The sequence below is a fragment of the Echinops telfairi genome, unplaced genomic scaffold (assembly GCF_000313985.2).
Source record: "Echinops telfairi isolate 266 unplaced genomic scaffold, ASM31398v2 ScPeMD7_3533;HRSCAF=4204_1, whole genome shotgun sequence".
NCBI classification, from domain to species: Eukaryota; Metazoa; Chordata; class Mammalia; order Afrosoricida; family Tenrecidae; genus Echinops; species Echinops telfairi.
The window spans coordinates 18,239,686-18,257,862 of record NW_022107432.1 but is presented as its reverse complement, the minus strand read 5'-3'; the positions used below and the strand labels follow the sequence as shown (position 1 = coordinate 18,257,862).

Genomic DNA, 18,177 nt, shown 5'->3' with positions numbered 1-18,177 from the left:
CCGAGATGGCTGAGAAGCAGGTGTCCCTGGACACGGCCCTGGGGATGAGAATACGAAAGGCTCCAAGCATTGATAGCAACAAGAAGCGGTCCTGGGAGATGTCTCTAGAAGTCAGGTGGAATTGGAGAGTCCAGGAAATACTAGACAACACATGTAGCTGAAATGACACGTCTCTAAAAGTCCTCTAAAAATAAAGCTAGGGCTCTGGTGGGGAGGAAGATTGATGAATACCTTGCAAAGGAAACACTTTAGTCCAGGGAGTGACGCACTATCAAAATCCATTCCAGCAATCAGGCTTCAAAAATTAGTCAGCTGGTAGATAACAAAAAAATTAAATTGTAAGTATAGTAAAATCCTCTGTTGGTCAAATTTATGAGCCTAACAGCATATTCTGTGATTAAGAGGTGAACTTATTGACTACTTAAACAGTAGTGTTGAGGTATTGCAAATTAAAATTGAGGGTAAATTCTGGAACTTTAGAAATAATTTCTTCTGATTACTTACAATTGAAATCAACATACTTTCCTGTCCTTGTGCTAAACAATGCTGGAACTGAGCATGCTTTCCTGTCCCCGGGTTAAATAATATTGAAAACACGTACAACATAGCATTCGCTTCCTGGGAAATACTTGTTTATGGAAGATTCTAAGCCAAATAAAATATCTTGTTATCCAGATTAACAGCTTGTTCAAGGCCCTTGCCTTGTTGTGAACATCAATACAAGCTGTTGTGCCATAAACTCTACTCAGCCCTAACTAGCTCTCCAGATTTCAAGGGTTGAAAATTCTTAGGGGCTAATAATCATCTTCAGAAACGCTAATACTGCCAAGGTTGTGTTTCTCTTCACACAATAGGTCTAAAAAATCAAGCTTTGTTTCATCAATGGTTTTTTTCTGGTGGTCTCCTGGCCAGTGGCAGGAGAACTTTAACCTTTCCCCAGCAGATGGTTATTCTAAAAGAAGCAGGAATAGAGCAAGTGGTGATGAGGATATGGAGCTGTTAAAACCCTCATGGATTGCAGGTAGAATTATAAAGTAGTTCAACAGCTGGGCAGTATATCAAAAAGTTAAACATAAATTTATCATGTTGCCCAGCAATTCATATATAGACATAGATATATAGATGTGTGTGTGTGTAAAATGACCATTTGGCATGCAAGTATCTGATTGAGTGCCTCTACTCAATTTAAAGTCAATCTACAAGGATATAGTTTGAAAGAAGTACAGCCGTGTTCATTACAGCTCTGGGAGCTCAAAATTTAAGGCATTTGTTTTGTGTCAGAGCAGAGGCCTTGAAATTAGCATGAATTCTATTTTAAATTCTAAGATACTTCTTTGGCAGTTGCTAACCTTCAAGTGTGCTAAATCACATAACTAAGGCAATGGTTTTTCAATGGTGAGGATGTCGAGAGAATGCACCTTTAAATTGGCATTCTTTGACATAAGACCCTTGTTGAAAGTCTCCGGCATAAGCAGACCAAGGGAAATATTTTCCTTCCGGGGCAATTTTAACACAATGGTTTTGGGAAAAAACATCTTTTGGCTTTCTCGTGATTAAAGACCACAGATCCCTGCGATTATCCTCAACATCCAGTGCTGTCACCCACATGCCTTCTGTCGACCAGTCCTAGGAGAAGTCTCATTTCGAGATATCTTGCCTTTAACTTTTCTAATCAGTTGCCATCCAATGAGAATGGTCTAACCTACATTCTTTGTTGTGATCCCACAAAAATGTCTCAGTGATTATATTACCTCAAACTAGTCAGTTTCGCTTTGGTGAGCCACCTAGACCCTCAGTGTAAACTTAAATTAATCCTTAAGAAGTCTCTTTACTTTGTATCCCGGGCAGAATATGAATTTCTTTTGTCCATGAGCAAGTATTATTCACCATAGTCGAAAGGTAGTAACAACCTCAATGACCATGGGCTCACGAACAGGTAAACGTAGTATGACACGCACCAAAACTTTTGGCCACAGCGTTGATTCCAACTCTGAGCAACCCGATCTAGGGTTTAGGAGACTAAATCTTAAGGGATCAGACAGCCTCATCTTCCTCCCTATGTGTGGCTGGTGGCTTTGAACGGCTTCTGCTATGGAGAGAAGCAAAGTCATGACACATGCTACATACAGGAACAAACCTTTAATGTGTCATATTACGTGAAGTAGTAAGGTTCAAAAGGACAGACATTGTAAAAGCTCACCTTGGGGAAACATCTAGAAGAGGTAAACATATAGAAAAAAGTAGGTTAGGGGCCAGCAGCAGCAACCGAGGATGGGAGGAATGGGGAATTTCTGTCGAAGGGTGATGAGTTTCTGTTTGAAACGTTTGAGAAATACGCGGTGGGGTGGTTGCACAACATGAGGAGTGCGAGTCATGTCAGTGAACTGCACACTAAAAAATGCTTTAAATGACTGATTTTATGCTGTCTGTACTGTGTTGTATGCAAATAAGACACATTCTATATTTGTTTGCAAACTGCTTTCTCCTTCATGAGGTGTTTTGCGAGATATGACAGTTGTTTGTTTTTTAACAAGTTGCTATCAGGTCACTATGAGTCAGATTTGACTGTGGCCGTGTGGTAGTTATATAATTGTCAATTTGAGAGGATTATGAGTGAAGGGGTGGAATCTACTGTGTCAATTGGATCATAGCCAATGAGGCTTCTGTGTGGGCGTGGCCTTCTCCTGAGAATTCTGGGAAATCTGGTATTTCCTCCTTGGTGGTGGGAGACTCTGCGCACACCCTGGGAGGCATAGCAGCTGACAAGACACAGGGACCCACCCTGATGCAGAGACCCCTGCCATCCCTGAGATGTTTCCAATGCCACTGGATCCAAGGACTTGCTACCCACTGACCTGTGATCTTCTACATTCAACATCATCGCATATGTTTCAAGAGTCTGAAGAGGACTTTATAGATTGATATTGGACATATGGGCTAATAACCGACTTATGCACTCGATCTGGACTGGGCTGGGATGTTTTCTTAGTGTTCAATTGCTCTTGTATATAAATCTCTTTCTTATACATGAGTGTCTCTATGAATTTGTTTCTCTAGTCTACCCAGACTAACACAGGCAGTGAGTTTGAAGTTTTTATCAATAAAATTAGCACAACGCATTTATAAAATGCCTGGGGTGGGGAGGAGGAGAGAAAGTTGTTGGCCAACAAACATCGAAGGCACACGTTATATGGCATTTTAATACAGCCAATAAAACTAAAAAAGAGTTTTTATTATACATGACACATTGTATTTGTAAAGAAGAAATTCACTGTCATATCAAAGTGCCTTTACAATGTGAAGAGCGGGTTCAATGTCAAGGCTTCTCTAGGTCCTTCTAAGAATCTTGAGTGCAGTAATCCTTGGATTCTTTTCTCAAGACTTCAAAAATCTCACTGAAACCATATTTTTCATATCCTTTGTATGTCCCCCTTTCCTTTCTTCTTCTCCCACTTGGAAGACAAGAAATGGTGACCCAGAGGGTGGTGGAGTTAGAAGTGATTTTCATTCAAGAATGATTGCAGTATTTATGACGATTAGCTTACATTTATTTTAAAATAAGCATGCGTTATGTGTGCGCAGGAAATGTGTGTGTGAGAGGACTCAATAGACAACCTTGAAGTAAATATGTATGTAGGTGATTATAATTTGAGAGACACGAAGGAAGCAAACAGGGAGCTGTGGAATGCGACACTCTAGAAAAGGAGAGAGAAAAGGGGAGGGGGAGAGGAAGAGTGAAAGGAGGGAGAAGGAGAGATTTAAGAAACCCCAACACTTAGAATGTAGTAGAGATAAGTGAGAACAAAAACACAAGAGAGACACAGTATTAGGTGTTTCAAGAATGGGCACACTGGTCAACTGGATGTGCTGCGGAGAAAACAAACTAGATGAGAACGCGGAGCTAATGTGTAGATTCATTAGAATGGAGCTCGCTGGTGGCCTTCATCACACCTATTGGGAAATTCTACTGGATTAGTCAGGGGTGACTTAATAGAGTATGACTTCATGGTATAAGGCCCTTTTGATAGAAACTGGTTATATAAAGGGGTGCGAGTTGAATTTAGAGAGAACTGTTAGGTTAGGAAGTTCAGACAGCTTGGGTGGACTGTCCTCAGATGTACACGTAGGCAGAACAGAGAAATGAGGCAGTAGGAGGATGAGGGACCAAGGTGAGTACAGAATCAGATGGCAATGAATGCAGGTGAGTTTGTGGGTTTGGAGAGAAGAAGATAAGGGAGGTCTTTAATGGCTGTTATTTTCTCTGTAGAGTAAGATGAGAGTCATTACACAAACACCGAGAAGGTATACTGGTGGTTGAAGAGAGTGATGTGTGCTGTTAGTCATCCAGGAGAGTAGAAAAGCCAGCCTGCTGTGAATCACATAGAATTTCCCAACTGCTGGAGTGCTTATACAGTTTTGAATTTATATTTTTAAAGTGAAACTACCTTGCTTTATCAATTCTAAGATGTACATATTCTAAGATGTACATCCATAAGTAACGCCTGAATTTGGGGTCCATCTATATACCTTGGTGGCATTGTTTCCTAATTGGTAGCCTTGCTGCCTTGTTGTTTTCATGTACTATTGAGTCAGTTTCAATGCATAGCAACCTCACACTCAACAGAACAAAACTGCCCTGTCCTGCACCATCCTCACAATGGTTAAGTTTGTCAGTCCATCTCATTGTCACATTGTCACATTGTCAATCCATCTCATTGAGGATCTTCTGTTTCACTGACTCACTACTTTCTCAAACATGATGCCCTTTTCCAGGGACTGTTCATTCCTGATACCACGTCCAAAGTACACGAGACAGGCTCGCCATTTTGCGTCTAATGAGCACTCCTTAGAAACCTCTTGTTGCTGTTGATTATAGGTGCCGTCGAGTAGACTCCATCTAGTAGTGGTCCCACGTACAACAGAACAGAACACTGCCCGGTCCGGGGTCATCCTCACAACTGTTCTTGTGTGTGAGCCCTAGAAGCATTGTCAAGTAAAGACATCTATCAGGCACTAGCTGTCAATCACAAAGAGGTAGTTTCATCCACTGGGGAATAGTACCTATAACTGTATTTTGACTACCTCCTTGGTTGATTGTTCTGTTTGATTGAGTTGGTTCTGACTCATAGCAGCCCTGAACAATAGAATGAAACACCGCTGGTCCTGCACCATCCTCACATTTTCTTATGTTTGCGTCCACCGTTTCAGCCACTGTGACAATTTATCTCAATTTATCTTCCTCTTTTTCACCAATCCTCAAGCCATGGTGATATAGTGGTTAGGCACTGAGCTGCTAATATGGAGGTCAGCAGTTTGAAACCACCAGTAGCTCCTAGGGAGAGAGATGAGGCTGTCTACTTCCAGGAAGAGTTACAGCCTTGGAAACCCACAGGGGCAGTTCTACCCTGCCCTATAAGGTCAGAATTGACTCAATGGCAGCGAGTTTGGTTTTTCAGTTTAGTCTACTTTACCGAACATAATGTACTTTCCCAGAGACTGATTTTTCCAGGTAAGATGTCCTAAGTATGTGAGAAGTCTTGCCATCCTCACTTTTTTTTTTATTAATAATTTTTATTGGGGGCTCATACAGCTCCTATCACAATCCATATATCCATCCAGTGTGTTAAGCACATTTGTACATATGTTGGCATTATCATTTTCTTTCTACTTGAGCCCTTGGTATCAGCTCATCACCCCCCCCACCACCCCGCATGAACCATTGAATATTTATACTTTTTTTTTCATGTCTTACACCGACTGCTGTCTCCCTTCACCCATTTTTTTGTTGGCTGTCCCCTGGAAGAGGGTTATATGCAGATCATTGTGGTAGGTTCCCCCTTTCTCCCCCCACTTTCCCCTTCCCCTCCTGGTATTGCTACTCTCATTATTGGTCCTGAGGGGTTTATCTGTCCTGGATTCCCTGTGTTTTGAACTCTTATCTATACCTGCATACATCCTCTGGTCTAGCCGGGTTGTAAGATAGAATTGAGTTAATGGTAGTGGGGGCAGGGTGGTGGCGGTGGTGGGAAGCATTAAAGGACTAGAGGAGAGTTGTATGTTTCATTGGTGCTATACTGCACCCCGACTGGCTTGTCTCTTCCCTGTGACTCTTTTGTAAGAGGATGTCCAATGGTCTACAGATAGGCCGTGGTTATCCACTTCATGCTCACCCTCATTCACACTGATAGGGTTTTTTGTTCTGCATCTTTGATACCTGGTCTCTTCGCCACCTCATGATCACACAGGCTGGTGTGCTTCTTCCATAGGGGCTTTGTTGCTTCTCAGCTAGATGGCCGCTTGATTACCTTCAAGCCTTTAAGACTCTAGATGCCATCATCACTTTTCAGATACCAATATGAAAGTAAGGGTGGAATCCAATCTATCAATCAGGTTACGGTCTGATGATGCCTCCTTAGAGGTCTGGCCTTTTGATGAAAGAGACATTGGAAATATTTCTCTCTTTTTGCCCTTTTCCTTCCCCCTTCTGTGGATTCTGTGTCTTCCCCCCAGGAGTGGCCCCTGTGGGCCTTGGGCGTTCTCCAAACCCTGCCCTGCTCCCACTGACCTTGGGGCCACATGACTCTGTGCTCACCAGCCTGTGACCTCCCTCCCCTTTCAATTTTTTTGCATCATTGCCCTGCAGCTATGTGAGTTTAAAGAGGGCCCCAATTAGCCTCAGACTGGTCTGGCCCCACATGGACTTCACTTAGAGGCTGGGATGCCTTATTGATATAAAATTACTTTTGGATATGAAGTTCTTTCTTATACATATATGAATGTTATTGATTTTGTTTCTCTAGACAGACCAGCCTAGCGTACCCATTATGCCACCGGGAGTCCTTAAAAAAAACTAGTAAGCATAGTTTTAACTAGTGATATAAGTGAATAAAATAAGTAAAATGTTGTCAAGAATGTTCTGGGTGCTACTGGGTGCTTTTGATGGAAGTGTCAGTGAGCAGCTTTGGACTATATGTACACTCTGGAACACTTACTGCTCATTTGAAAAGCACGGCTGCTGTGGGTACATGAGTAGGTTTCCGGAATGCAATAGTGTCCTTAAGGACTAAGGTGGCTTGCATCCTTCTATTTCCCCATCCAGACCACGTTGGCTGTGTCCTTATGACTGCATAATGACAGCCACAGCAGTAGCTGTTATGGTCCTCTTCCTGTTTCTGAAGCCTAAAGGGGAAAAGAAGTATAGAAAGGCGTTTAGAGAACTTCTGAGCATAGCTATCTCATTTAGTTAGACAAAAATTCTCCCCAGAAGATGCGTCATCAGCTAGCCAATTTCCCCCTAAAACTTCTTGAATAGAGCTGGTCACCTGCCTATACCTAGTTCAGTGGCTCACAAGGAGGGCCTAATTTGCACAATTGAGTTAGAGCAATCATCAGTCTTCTCACCTGAATTTCTTGGGCAGGAATGACAGTGGAATGGCTGTTGAGTAGGGAAATAATGACTGACACGTCAGGGAAGGCTTCTCTGAGATGACATGTGCACTGAACCCTCCATGGTAACATAGCCTCTATTGTGGGCACCACGTACACAAGGAGAGCGCAAAGAGGGGAGCTGGTCTGACAGAGAAGGGGACACTTAAGGACAAGAATGAGTCATCCAGGTAAAGCCATGGGTGGAGATGGGAGGAGGCTCTTCTCCCTGAAGTAAAGACCAGGGCAAAAGAAAATGGGTATGAGCCAGTTCTTGTGACTAGAACAAGCTGAACAAGGCAGGGTCGGTCACAGCCTGGGTGGAGATGGCTCCAGAGGGGAAAATTCAGATTCCAACCTTGCAATAGAAGTGATCAAGTTGTTGGTGGTGATAAGGTAACCCTCCCTACTACCCCCCATCTCCCCACCCCCCAAAAATACCAAAAACCAACAAACCAAAGCAAAGCAAAACCAAGAAACCTCACTGCCATCAAGTTGGTGCCGGCTCACAGTGTCCTTACCTAGAACCTCTGGGCTTGTAGATCTTCACAAATCGCCAAAGGAGATGGATTGGCACTGTGGCTGCAATGACAAGCTCAAGCATAAGAACAATTGTGAGGAGGGCACAGGACACGGTTTCATTCTGTAGTGCATAAGGTCACTAAGAGTTGGAACTGACTAGATGGCATCTAAAACAGCAACAACAACAAATCTTTGTCAGAGTCGACAGCCTCATCTTTTCCCCTCAGAGTGTCTGGTGATAATGTAGATGTATTCAAAAGGAATGGCTCTTAGGCCCAGCTCAGATTTTGGAAGAAATTTCCTTTAGGAAGAGAAGGTTGGGTTGAACTTTGACTGATGACAAGGAATTAGCCAATGAGTGAGAAGAAGTGAGAAGAGTGTGTTAGGCATAGGGTGGAGCATGTGCAAAGGCTTTGGAGCATGAAACAACAGCATGGAAACATTCAGTGAGGCCCAGCATCCTCAGGTGGATCAAAGGGTTAACACTCTTCTTGGCTGCTGACTGAAAGAACGGTGGCTTGAGTCTACCCTGAAACTCCTTGGAAGAAAAATCTGGTCATGTACCTTAGAACAGTGGAGATACATGGAGTCACCGTGAGCTGGAATCAACTTGAAGGCAACTGGTTTGATTTTGGAAGGTGTGCGCCCGAGAGCTGCTGCTGGTGAAGCTGGCGCACGCTCAGGGGCCCTGCTGTGTGAAGTTTAGGCCAATGTCTGCTTCTGAAGCAGTTCAGGCAATGATGGCCAGACAGGTGCCAGGTGAAGTACGAACTGGATGTTCCCCAAGCACTTTCTTTTGTCCACTTCTGGTCTTTAGTAGATGCTCAATAAACATGTGCTGAACAAATGAAATGGGAACAAGTTGGCTTTTTCTGTTACCCAAACTTTGCTCATTGTTATAAATTGAATGTGTTCTTCAAGGGTCTGGTCTGGCCCTTCACACTCCATGAAGTGGCCCCCAAGCAGTGCAACTTCCCTGCTCTGGAGGTACTGCTTCAGTGTTTACACATGTCACACATGTTGTTCACACTTAATGACTTCCCCTCTCAACTTGGCTGCGAGCTCTAAGTAGGCTGTGAGTTTGGATGGCTGGTGGTTTTGAACTGCTGACCTCGTGGTGAGGGGCTATATATTTTATAGCCCTGGTGGCACAATGGCTATGAGTGGGGTTGCTAACCATAAGGCCCATAGTTTGAGATCATCAGCTGTTCCATAGGAAAGAGAGGAGGCTTTCTACTCCCATAAAGAGTTACAGGCTCAGCAATGCACAGGGGCAGTTTTACCCTGTCCTGCACATGCTGTGAATTAGAATAGACGCAATGGCACTTAGTTTGATTTTTGGCTAATTTATCCATCTGCCACCCATCTATCAGTCTGTGGTATTGCAGTGCCTTGTGTGTTGCTGTGATTCAGAAAGTTATACCTTCAGTATGTCAAATACAAGGCAGCGGGGGTGGCGGGAGTGGGTGTGTGCTACCCATGATGGACAGGTTTCAGTGAAGCCTCCTGCATAAGACAAAATGAGGAAACATGTACTTCCCAAAATTAGTCAAGTGAAAACCCTATAAATCACAAGAGCCTCGTGTCCGATATTGTGGTGCTGAAAGATGAGCCCCTACAGAGAATAGACAGCGGTGGCCTGGCGCTTATCCGTTACACGAAGATGGGGCAGAATGGGGATGGTTTCATTCTGTTGTGCAGGGGGTGGCCAGAAGTCAGAACCAAGGTGGTAATTACAAACGACAGAAACCACATTTCCTCTGGCACACTCCCCAAAACTCACTGCCGTCGAGTTGATTTCGAATCATAGTGACTGACTCAGTGGGATAGAACTTCGCCTGTGGGTTTCTGAGACTGTAACTCGTTGTTGGTGTTGTAGTTGTCGTTAAGTTCCGTCAAGTCAGTTCCTGGTCCTGGCGATCCTGTGGACAACAGAATGAAACACTGACACGTCCTGGCCATCCTCACAATTGTTCTTATGTCTGAGACCCCCGCGGCCTCCACTGTGCCAATTCAGCATATTGCGGGTCTACCTCTCTTTTCTTGTCCTGCTAGTTTCCCAAGCATGGGGTCTTTTTCCAGGGACTAGTCTCTCCAAAGTACGTGAGATGAAGTGTCACCATTCTTGCCCCTCAGGAACACTCTGGCTGTACTTCTTCCAAGACAGATTTGTTTCTTCTTTTGGCAGTCCATAGTATTTTCAATATTCCTCTCCAGCATCATAATTCAAATGCATTAATTCTTCTTTGGTCTTCCATAGTCAATGTCCAGCTTTCACATGCATATGAGGCGATTGAAAACACCATGGCTTGGGTCAGGCGCACCTTAGTCCTCACAGTAACCTCCTTGCTTTTCAATACTCTGCAGTGGTCTTGTGCAGCAGATTTGCCCGATGCCATGTGTCCTTTGATCTCTTGATGACTGCCTTCATAAGTATTGATTGCAGATGTGAGCAAGACGAAATCCTTGACAACGGCTATCTTTTCTCCATTTATCGTAATGGTCCAGGTGTGGGAATTTCAGTTTTCTTTATACTGAATGGTAATCCATACAGAGGGCTACAATCCTTGATCTTCATTAGCAAGTGCTTCAAATCCTCCTCACTTTCAACAAACAAGGTCGCATCATCTGCATATTGCAGGTTGTTAACAAGCCTTCTTCCCATCTTGATGCTGCATTTTTCTTCTTATAATCCATTTTCTCTAATTATTTGCTTAGCATACAGACTGAAGAAGCATGGTAAGAGGATGTAGCCCTGATACACACCTTTCCTGATTTTAAACCATGCGCTATTCACTTGTTCTGGTGGCACGTCTGCCTCTTGGTCTCTGTGCAAGTCTGAGTGAGCACACGTAGTGTTGCGGGGTTTCCCTTCTTCTCAAGGAAATAGAAAGCCCTGTCTTTCTCCTGTAGACTGACTGGTAGTTTCAAATTGCTGTCCCTGCGCTTCGCAGTTCAACTTGTAACCAGTGCACCACGAGGGTCATGGCCCACTAAGCGAATGGTGTGAAATACAATGAGATGTGGTTGAATTTTCTCATCCTAGAAATGACTGTGAGTGGATTTCATTAGGAGAGTCTCTAGCTCTCAAGGGGATTCTCAAAGCCAGAGCTAGCTACTACAGACTTCCTATAGGTCAGTCCCTAAAAGATCCAGAGTGTTCTAGTTAATAACACAAGATGGAGACATAATAGGGTTAGAAATAAGGGTGACTCCCATAATGTTACAAAAACTTCTTAGTGAGGATTTTGAAAGGTGCTACACCCTAGAAAAATATAGGTGGGGTTTTTGAAACATGGGATAAGGTAGATAGAAAGTTCTCCAGTGCTTTAAAAAGGTAAGTTTTTTTGTGTGTTTCAAAGTTAAAAAGATACATTATTGACCGTGTTGCCTCCCAAGAACCTTGATCCCCAGCATAGACTAGACTATGACCGAGTGACCCAGAACAATAAAGATTCATGTCTTTCCCATGATCAGCATGGGTCTCAGGGGCCTCTGCTGATCCCAGAACTTCAGAGATTCAGGCTGATGGGGTTGCTACCAGTTTGGATGGTTGGTTCCCATCGCAGAACTAAGGCGTTCTGGTGGCACAGTGGTCAAGCGCTTGACTACTAACATCAGCCACTGTGAGGGAGAAAAGACCTTGTGATCTGCTCCTGTGAATATTACAGCCTAGAAAGCCGTATTACATATATTACAGCCTAGAAAGCCGTAGGCAGCAGGTGTACTCTCTCACATAGCCTGGTCAGGAGTGGGAATTGACTCAACATCACATACCAACTCCAATGGCAACACGGCAGATCTACTTGAATGGCTCTATCAAGCCATACAGCAGTTAGGTATCGCAATTCTACCTTGGACCCAGCAGTTGGGAAGACAAAAATTAATGTGGGAATCCTATTGCCATAATCCCAGCAAACAAAATGTCCGCCAGGAGCAGAGTCCCAAAGATGGGCTCTGTGACTCCCGTAGCCCATCCTCATCACGGACCCTGGGCCACATCACGGATCGGAATCCTTGACCAAAGAGGAATGCCTTTGCTTTTGTGTGGTTCCCTGTGTGTCACCTAGTGTGTGACTCAGCCATTCTCTGGCACCGTGCCCCTCCCAGGCAGCAGCTGCTCCCATGTAGGACCTGTCTGTCAGGCTGAAGTGCTCCAGCACATGCCAGAAGACAGAAGCAGCCTGATCGCTTCGGTCAAGGATTGGCCACTCGTGGGTTCCATGGAAGCCTCGAGGGCAGGAGCGCAGCTGGCTGACTTGTAACGAGACATGCCAGAGGAAAGTCCCTGATGCCTGTTTCTCCAGCCGCCGGAGAGTGGGGCCGACCTGTTGTGGGCCAGACCCGGTGAGTAGTCTCATGTTCCCCGGCACCTTCCTGTGACTTCCTCTGGAGGGGACTTTCTGACAGCAGCAGCCAGGGAGGATCCTCGAGTTGTGAGGCTTTGGGAATTTGGAGTTTAATTAACCATCTGGACAGGGGACAAGGATGGCAAAGGAATTTGGTAACTTGGCTGCACTCCACACAGTTCCAAAAGTTTCAGTCAGGTATGAAAATATTTTCATTTTCACTTATTACTCTCTGCTCCTGTATGCTTTTCTGATCTCCTCCAAGTAACAGAATCAAAGAAAGTGGAGTCCCTGTAGAGCTGACGAGAAATAATAGATTTTTATCAATGCTTTCCCCCATTAAACTTAGAATATTTTACCTACAATTTAGACCTATTATCAGATCATTGTCACCCCAAAAGTGTGATTGAACCCAGAGAACTATTTTTATACCTTCTAAAAAAAAAATCGCCATATTTTCAACAATTTAGCTATGGCATCAGGATTGTTTTTCCTGGACAGACTTTTCCTTAGGTCAGACTCCGTCCACAGGAACGTAGAATTTGGGGAGGTCTATCAAGGTCGTGAACTTGTCTTCATGAGCTACTCGTACTGAGGCAGAATGAGCAGGCGAAATGATAACTACATTTCCACTGTGCGCCAGACCACTCATTCAAAGATTGTTGTAGTTGATATGTAACTTGATTCCTTCGTTTTCATGGTTCTTTGCCAGAATTTGCCGAATTTGAATTTTGCACCTTTAGTGTTGCTTAAAAATATTGACACTTTGAAATTTGACAAGATGCATTTTCTTCACTTAAAATAAATTTGTATGTGACTTATACACCAATATACATTCAAGCTTCCCATGATTTTATCACACATGACTTTTGGTTTATTACATTTCTTATTTTAAACTTCATTTATATTATAGTCCTAGGGAAACAAGTAGCTTAGAGAAATGATCTCAAATCCATTTTGGGGGAATTCCAACTGTCGCTTTAAAAGGACTGTAGACCTCATTTTATGCCTTTGGGGATTATCCTACAACTGTATAGCCTCCCTCCCCTTCAAGAACATTTGCATAATCTTCAACATCATTTGTCCTTTTGCAAAATGAATGAAAATCTGTAAACAAAAACCAAGTCTCTTATCCAAAGATAAGGTCAATACAGACTGCTGACTTGAGATCAGGGCACAGGGAATTTGGTTTAATAGGAGGCTAATGGTAGGACTGGTTTGGCTTGGGTCTAGGCAACAAGGGAGAACATTGTCTATAGAGAATATTTATAATTAAACCCTCAAAAAAAAACAAACAATAGGACAGACTAAAAGTCAGTTTGATTTTAATGATCAGATTTTTATTATTTATTACAGGTTCCTACTTTTTTTTAAGTACCAACTGCCATTGATTCAATTCTGACTCATGCCTCCCCTGTAAGACGGAGCAGAACTGCTCCCCAGGTTTTCTGAGGTGATAAATTTTTACAGGAGAAAATACGCTCATTTCCTCCCAAGAAGTGGTTGGTGGAGTTGAATTGCTGACCTTTTGATTAGCATCCCATCTTGTGACCCACTGTGCCACCAGGATTGCTTTATTCCTGTCGGAACAAGAACTAGAATCTTTTCCGCGGGAGCAGAGTCCCCACGCGCCTTCAGTTTCTACCACCGTGTGTGATGTATTTGTCATTGTCACCAATGGACAAAGAACCTACCTTAGCCAAGTTGCGACTTTCACTCATTTTAGTTCACAAAGCTTAGTTTAGGAGTGTTGACTAAAATCCTATTATCTTGGGGATTCACAGACTCTGAATTGATTAGTTGTAGATATTTCCCTTATTGTAAGCCCCATCTCAGGCCAGTAAAAGCCCTGGCTTTATTTTTACTTAGGGATGAAGTGATCAAACCTTATTATCTGTACATATTAGCCTTTAGTTATTGGGTATAATGTTCAGAATACTAAGCCGCACTGGTTTAAACCCCAAATACAAGTTTATTGTAACCATGCTGTGCGTCTCATAGAAATTTCAAAGCTCCTGGGATAAGGACTGATTGTCTCAGCTTGGGTCCTGGCTGGGCACATTGTTCAAAATAGGGGCACACATAGCAAACACGGAAGTGGTAAACAGCATCCAGAAAAACACAGGCAAGGTGAGGAGGTATGTAGACATAACAATTGATAATAACAGTAACAAACAGTAAGAGGCATCTAGTATGTTTCTCTAACAGAAATACAAAACGAGTCTGACTTGCTAAATTAGAAAACATCTGGCTGTTGATAAGCCAAAGTCTTTTCTTTTTTATTAGAGCTGTTATTCAAATTGTCTGTTTTTCTAGCATGCAATGGTGGAGAATGTTTCCTTGCTAATTTGGAAGTGTTGTATAGCAAAATGTAATGTATTAGATGCAATGTATTTAAGGATAAAATCAAAAGCCCTATCCATATTAGAGCAGCTCCAAAAGTTGCTATGCATTTAGTAACACAAATGACCAACTACTAATTAAAAAGTAACAGGCTGGCAAAATGTTCCAGTTGTAGTGCTTGCTAATTTTAGTTCATATAACATGCCTTGTGTATAAAAACCCAAACAGAAAAACATTTCCATAAACAAATTTCCTACATTAGTTAACAGGCTCTGAGTCACTTCCTACAACTGTTTCCAGGAAAGTCGCATCTCACTGTAGTGTCTGGAGGGCTGCTTCTTGTCGAGGGTTGGCCAAAAATCATGAGAGACTTAAGCAATCTTCAATGGTGGTCTTCGGTGGAAGAGGGCGGCACCATCACTTGGAGTGGAGATCTTTTGGGGTGGTTGCCACAGCCTTGGTTCTTAGACATGAACTCTGTCTCTTTGTCTTCTGAATCACCCATCAGAGGTCCTGTTGCCTCTTAGGTCATTGTGTGGTGCGGAGTGGCTAAACCAGAAGAGCATAAAGCACACCCCCCTTCCCCAGGCCAGGGAAGCTCTCCTCTCCCTACCCCGCATCCTTTGCTTATTCTTTTTTTCACTCACTGTCACTGCCTCTTGAGTTAAGTGTTTAAATTAAAATAAAAGCTTGGGTTTAGACATATCTTCTTTGGGTTGTGCGGCACACAAATCTTTAATAACCCCATGAGGCAGGGCATTCAGAACTCTTGTTAAAAAGTCCAAGAAGGATACTTCTTAGATGTCCACTCTCCGACAACAATGAGAAATGCGCACGTCCAAAAACACCATCTCAATAAATTATGCTGCCCTGCAAATATCCAGATAGAGGTTTCTATGCCTAAAGTCATCCTGAGTACCTACATGGCTCTGTGCTTTGGCAGAGACTGTGAGGATGAGGTTCTGAAGGTTCTGAACATGAGAGTACAATAAGATTCCTCTACTAGAATTGGATTTCAAGAGAGAGAGATAGCCTAGGTAGTTCCCAAGGGAATCACAGCAGGAAGAGGAAAGGAGGAAAAGTCATGATTTTGGAAAAGCAGTGTTTCACACCCTCAGAAATAGTGCAGAATGGGCCTCACCTGAACAGTTTTTGGAGACTAAGGGAAAGAGAAAAAAATCGGTAGGCTCTATGTTTACCTGAATACTCGAGGGTGGAGTGAGATACAGAGTGGGAGAAGCAGGAGGAGCACAGATGCCCACAGAGCAGCAAGGATGAGTTACATTGTTGCACACCTACATTTCATGACTGCTTCACAGTCAGGGCCTTGTTCTCAGGTAGACTTTAAGTATCAGTCCTTCCTCAATGGCTTTATCCCAAGGTCTTGCTTCCCTCCAAAAGGCACCCCCACTCCCATTTCTGTCGGTGCCTCTGAGATGTTTTATTTCTTTCACCTGAGCACATGGATTTCTCTCTCTTTGACTGATATCCTCTTTCTGGGACATATTTATGGAAACAATTTCAAAGCCTACATGATACAGAAGTCCTTTCCCACCCAAGGATACATTTTAAGCAAACTCACACAGTCGTGCTTCATCCATACCTCCTGCAGCCACATCTACTAGGAAAAGGTCGCAACCCATGCCTGTACCATGAGATCATCAGTAGATGCCCAAATTCCCTTCACCTGTGCTATATGAACAGCAAACAGAAAACAACGCACCCCCTCACATTCTCTATAACACCCACTAGGACACAGGTGGTGAGTGTCATCAAAAGACAATCCTCAATTGAACACAAATACAGCACCACAATGTCTTGGCGACAAGAGACAATTTTGTTTTACATGAAGAAATAAGATAGAGTAACTTAAAAAAATGGCCAACACACCAGACAAAAAGACCTTTCTCAGGAAGAAAAGGCTACCTGATAAGGAATTAAGAATAATAATATTCATTGATGCTTGTGTAACCCCACTCGAGGGGATTGAACAACAGAACTGTATGTGAATGAATATATTGCATTGTCAGATATGTCAATAAAACTATTATAAAATAAAATAATATTTAGACTCCTTCAATAGATTAATGAATTGAAGGAAAGAGTGAGAAAACTACAGACAAAAACAGGGGAAATATAGAAAAAACTAAGCAGATGAAGTCAGGAAAACTTTACAAGTGAAAAAACAAACAAACCCCACAAATATATGGAAATTGAAATACATCCTACTTTAAGACTACTGAATAGTAGAAGAAATTAGAAAATCAAGTAAAAAAAAAAAACCAAACTTGAATCAAATGAAAACACAAGTTACCAAAACTTTTGGGATCCAGCAAGAACAGTACTCAGTAATTTATTGCCATATACACACATATCAAGAAAGGAGAAAGAACCAAAATCAACACCTTAACCCCAAATTTCCAAAACATGGAAAAAGAACAGCAAACTAAGCCTACAGTCACCAGAAGAAAATCAATAATAAAGATCTGAGGAAAACTAAATGAAGCAGAAGAAAGAAAACCAGTAAGAAGCATCAACACGGGAAGAATCAACAAGACAAAGTTGGGTTTTTTTTTTTTTAGAGGATTAACAAAATTAACAAAACACTGGAAAATATAACAAAAGAAAATACGGAGAAGATGAAAATAGCACAGATAAGAAAAGAAATGGGTGATGTTACAATAGAAACAATTGAAATAGCAAAGGATAATAGAATACTAGGGAGAGCTGTACTCCAGCAAATTTGAAAGCCTAGAGGAAATGAGCGGATTTCTAGAAACATACAATCTACCCAATTTACTATAGACTGAAGTAGAAAACCTGAATAGATCCACAATACAAGAAGAAACTGATCAGCTCATTAAAAATCTCCCCCATCCCCCACCACCAGAAAAGTTTCATTGGTGAATTCTACCAAATATTCAAAGAAGAGCTGGTACCAATTCTACTCAGCCTATCCTAGAATATAGAAAAGGATGATAAACACCCGAATTCATTTTATAAAGTGAGCATAAGCCTGACACCAAAAGTAGGCCGAGATCTCAGCAGAAAAGAAAATTATAGACCAATATTACTCCTGACTATAGATGCAAAAATTTTCACCAAAATTCTCGCCAATAAAAATGAAAAGAATACATTATGACCAAATGGGATTCATGCTAGGTTTGAATGATCGACAACATTAGAAAAATAATGTAATCCATCACATAAAGAGAACAAAGGAAAAATAACCATATGATCATATCAATTAATATAGAAAGAACATTTGACAAAACCCAGCACCCATTTCTAATAAAAGCACTCAACAAAATAGGAACAGAGGGCAGAATTTTCAACATAATTAAGGGATATACAGTGAACCCTCGCCACTTCGATATACAGTGAACCCTCGCCACTTCGCGCTTCGACTTCCGCGGCTTCACTCTATCGCGGTTTTTGCGTAACAGTGCATGCTCTGTCATTACTGCCACTGATTGGCTCATACTGTACATGCTTGATGCCATAAATAATATAATAAATGATAATTGTAACGTCCAAA

General features: G+C 42.4%; 1 protein-coding gene across 1 annotated transcript in view; it reads left to right on the top strand.

Moving 5' to 3' along the window:
• Positions 1-5: 5 nt before the first annotated feature.
• ADGRF2 (adhesion G protein-coupled receptor F2) overlaps positions 6-18,177 on the top strand; it is a 60,289-nt gene continuing 42,117 nt past the window's right edge. The window contains exon 1 of the mRNA XM_045294757.1: positions 6-110. Coding sequence (XP_045150692.1) covers positions 6-110 — 105 coding nt within the window. The remainder of the gene's footprint in view (positions 111-18,177) is intronic.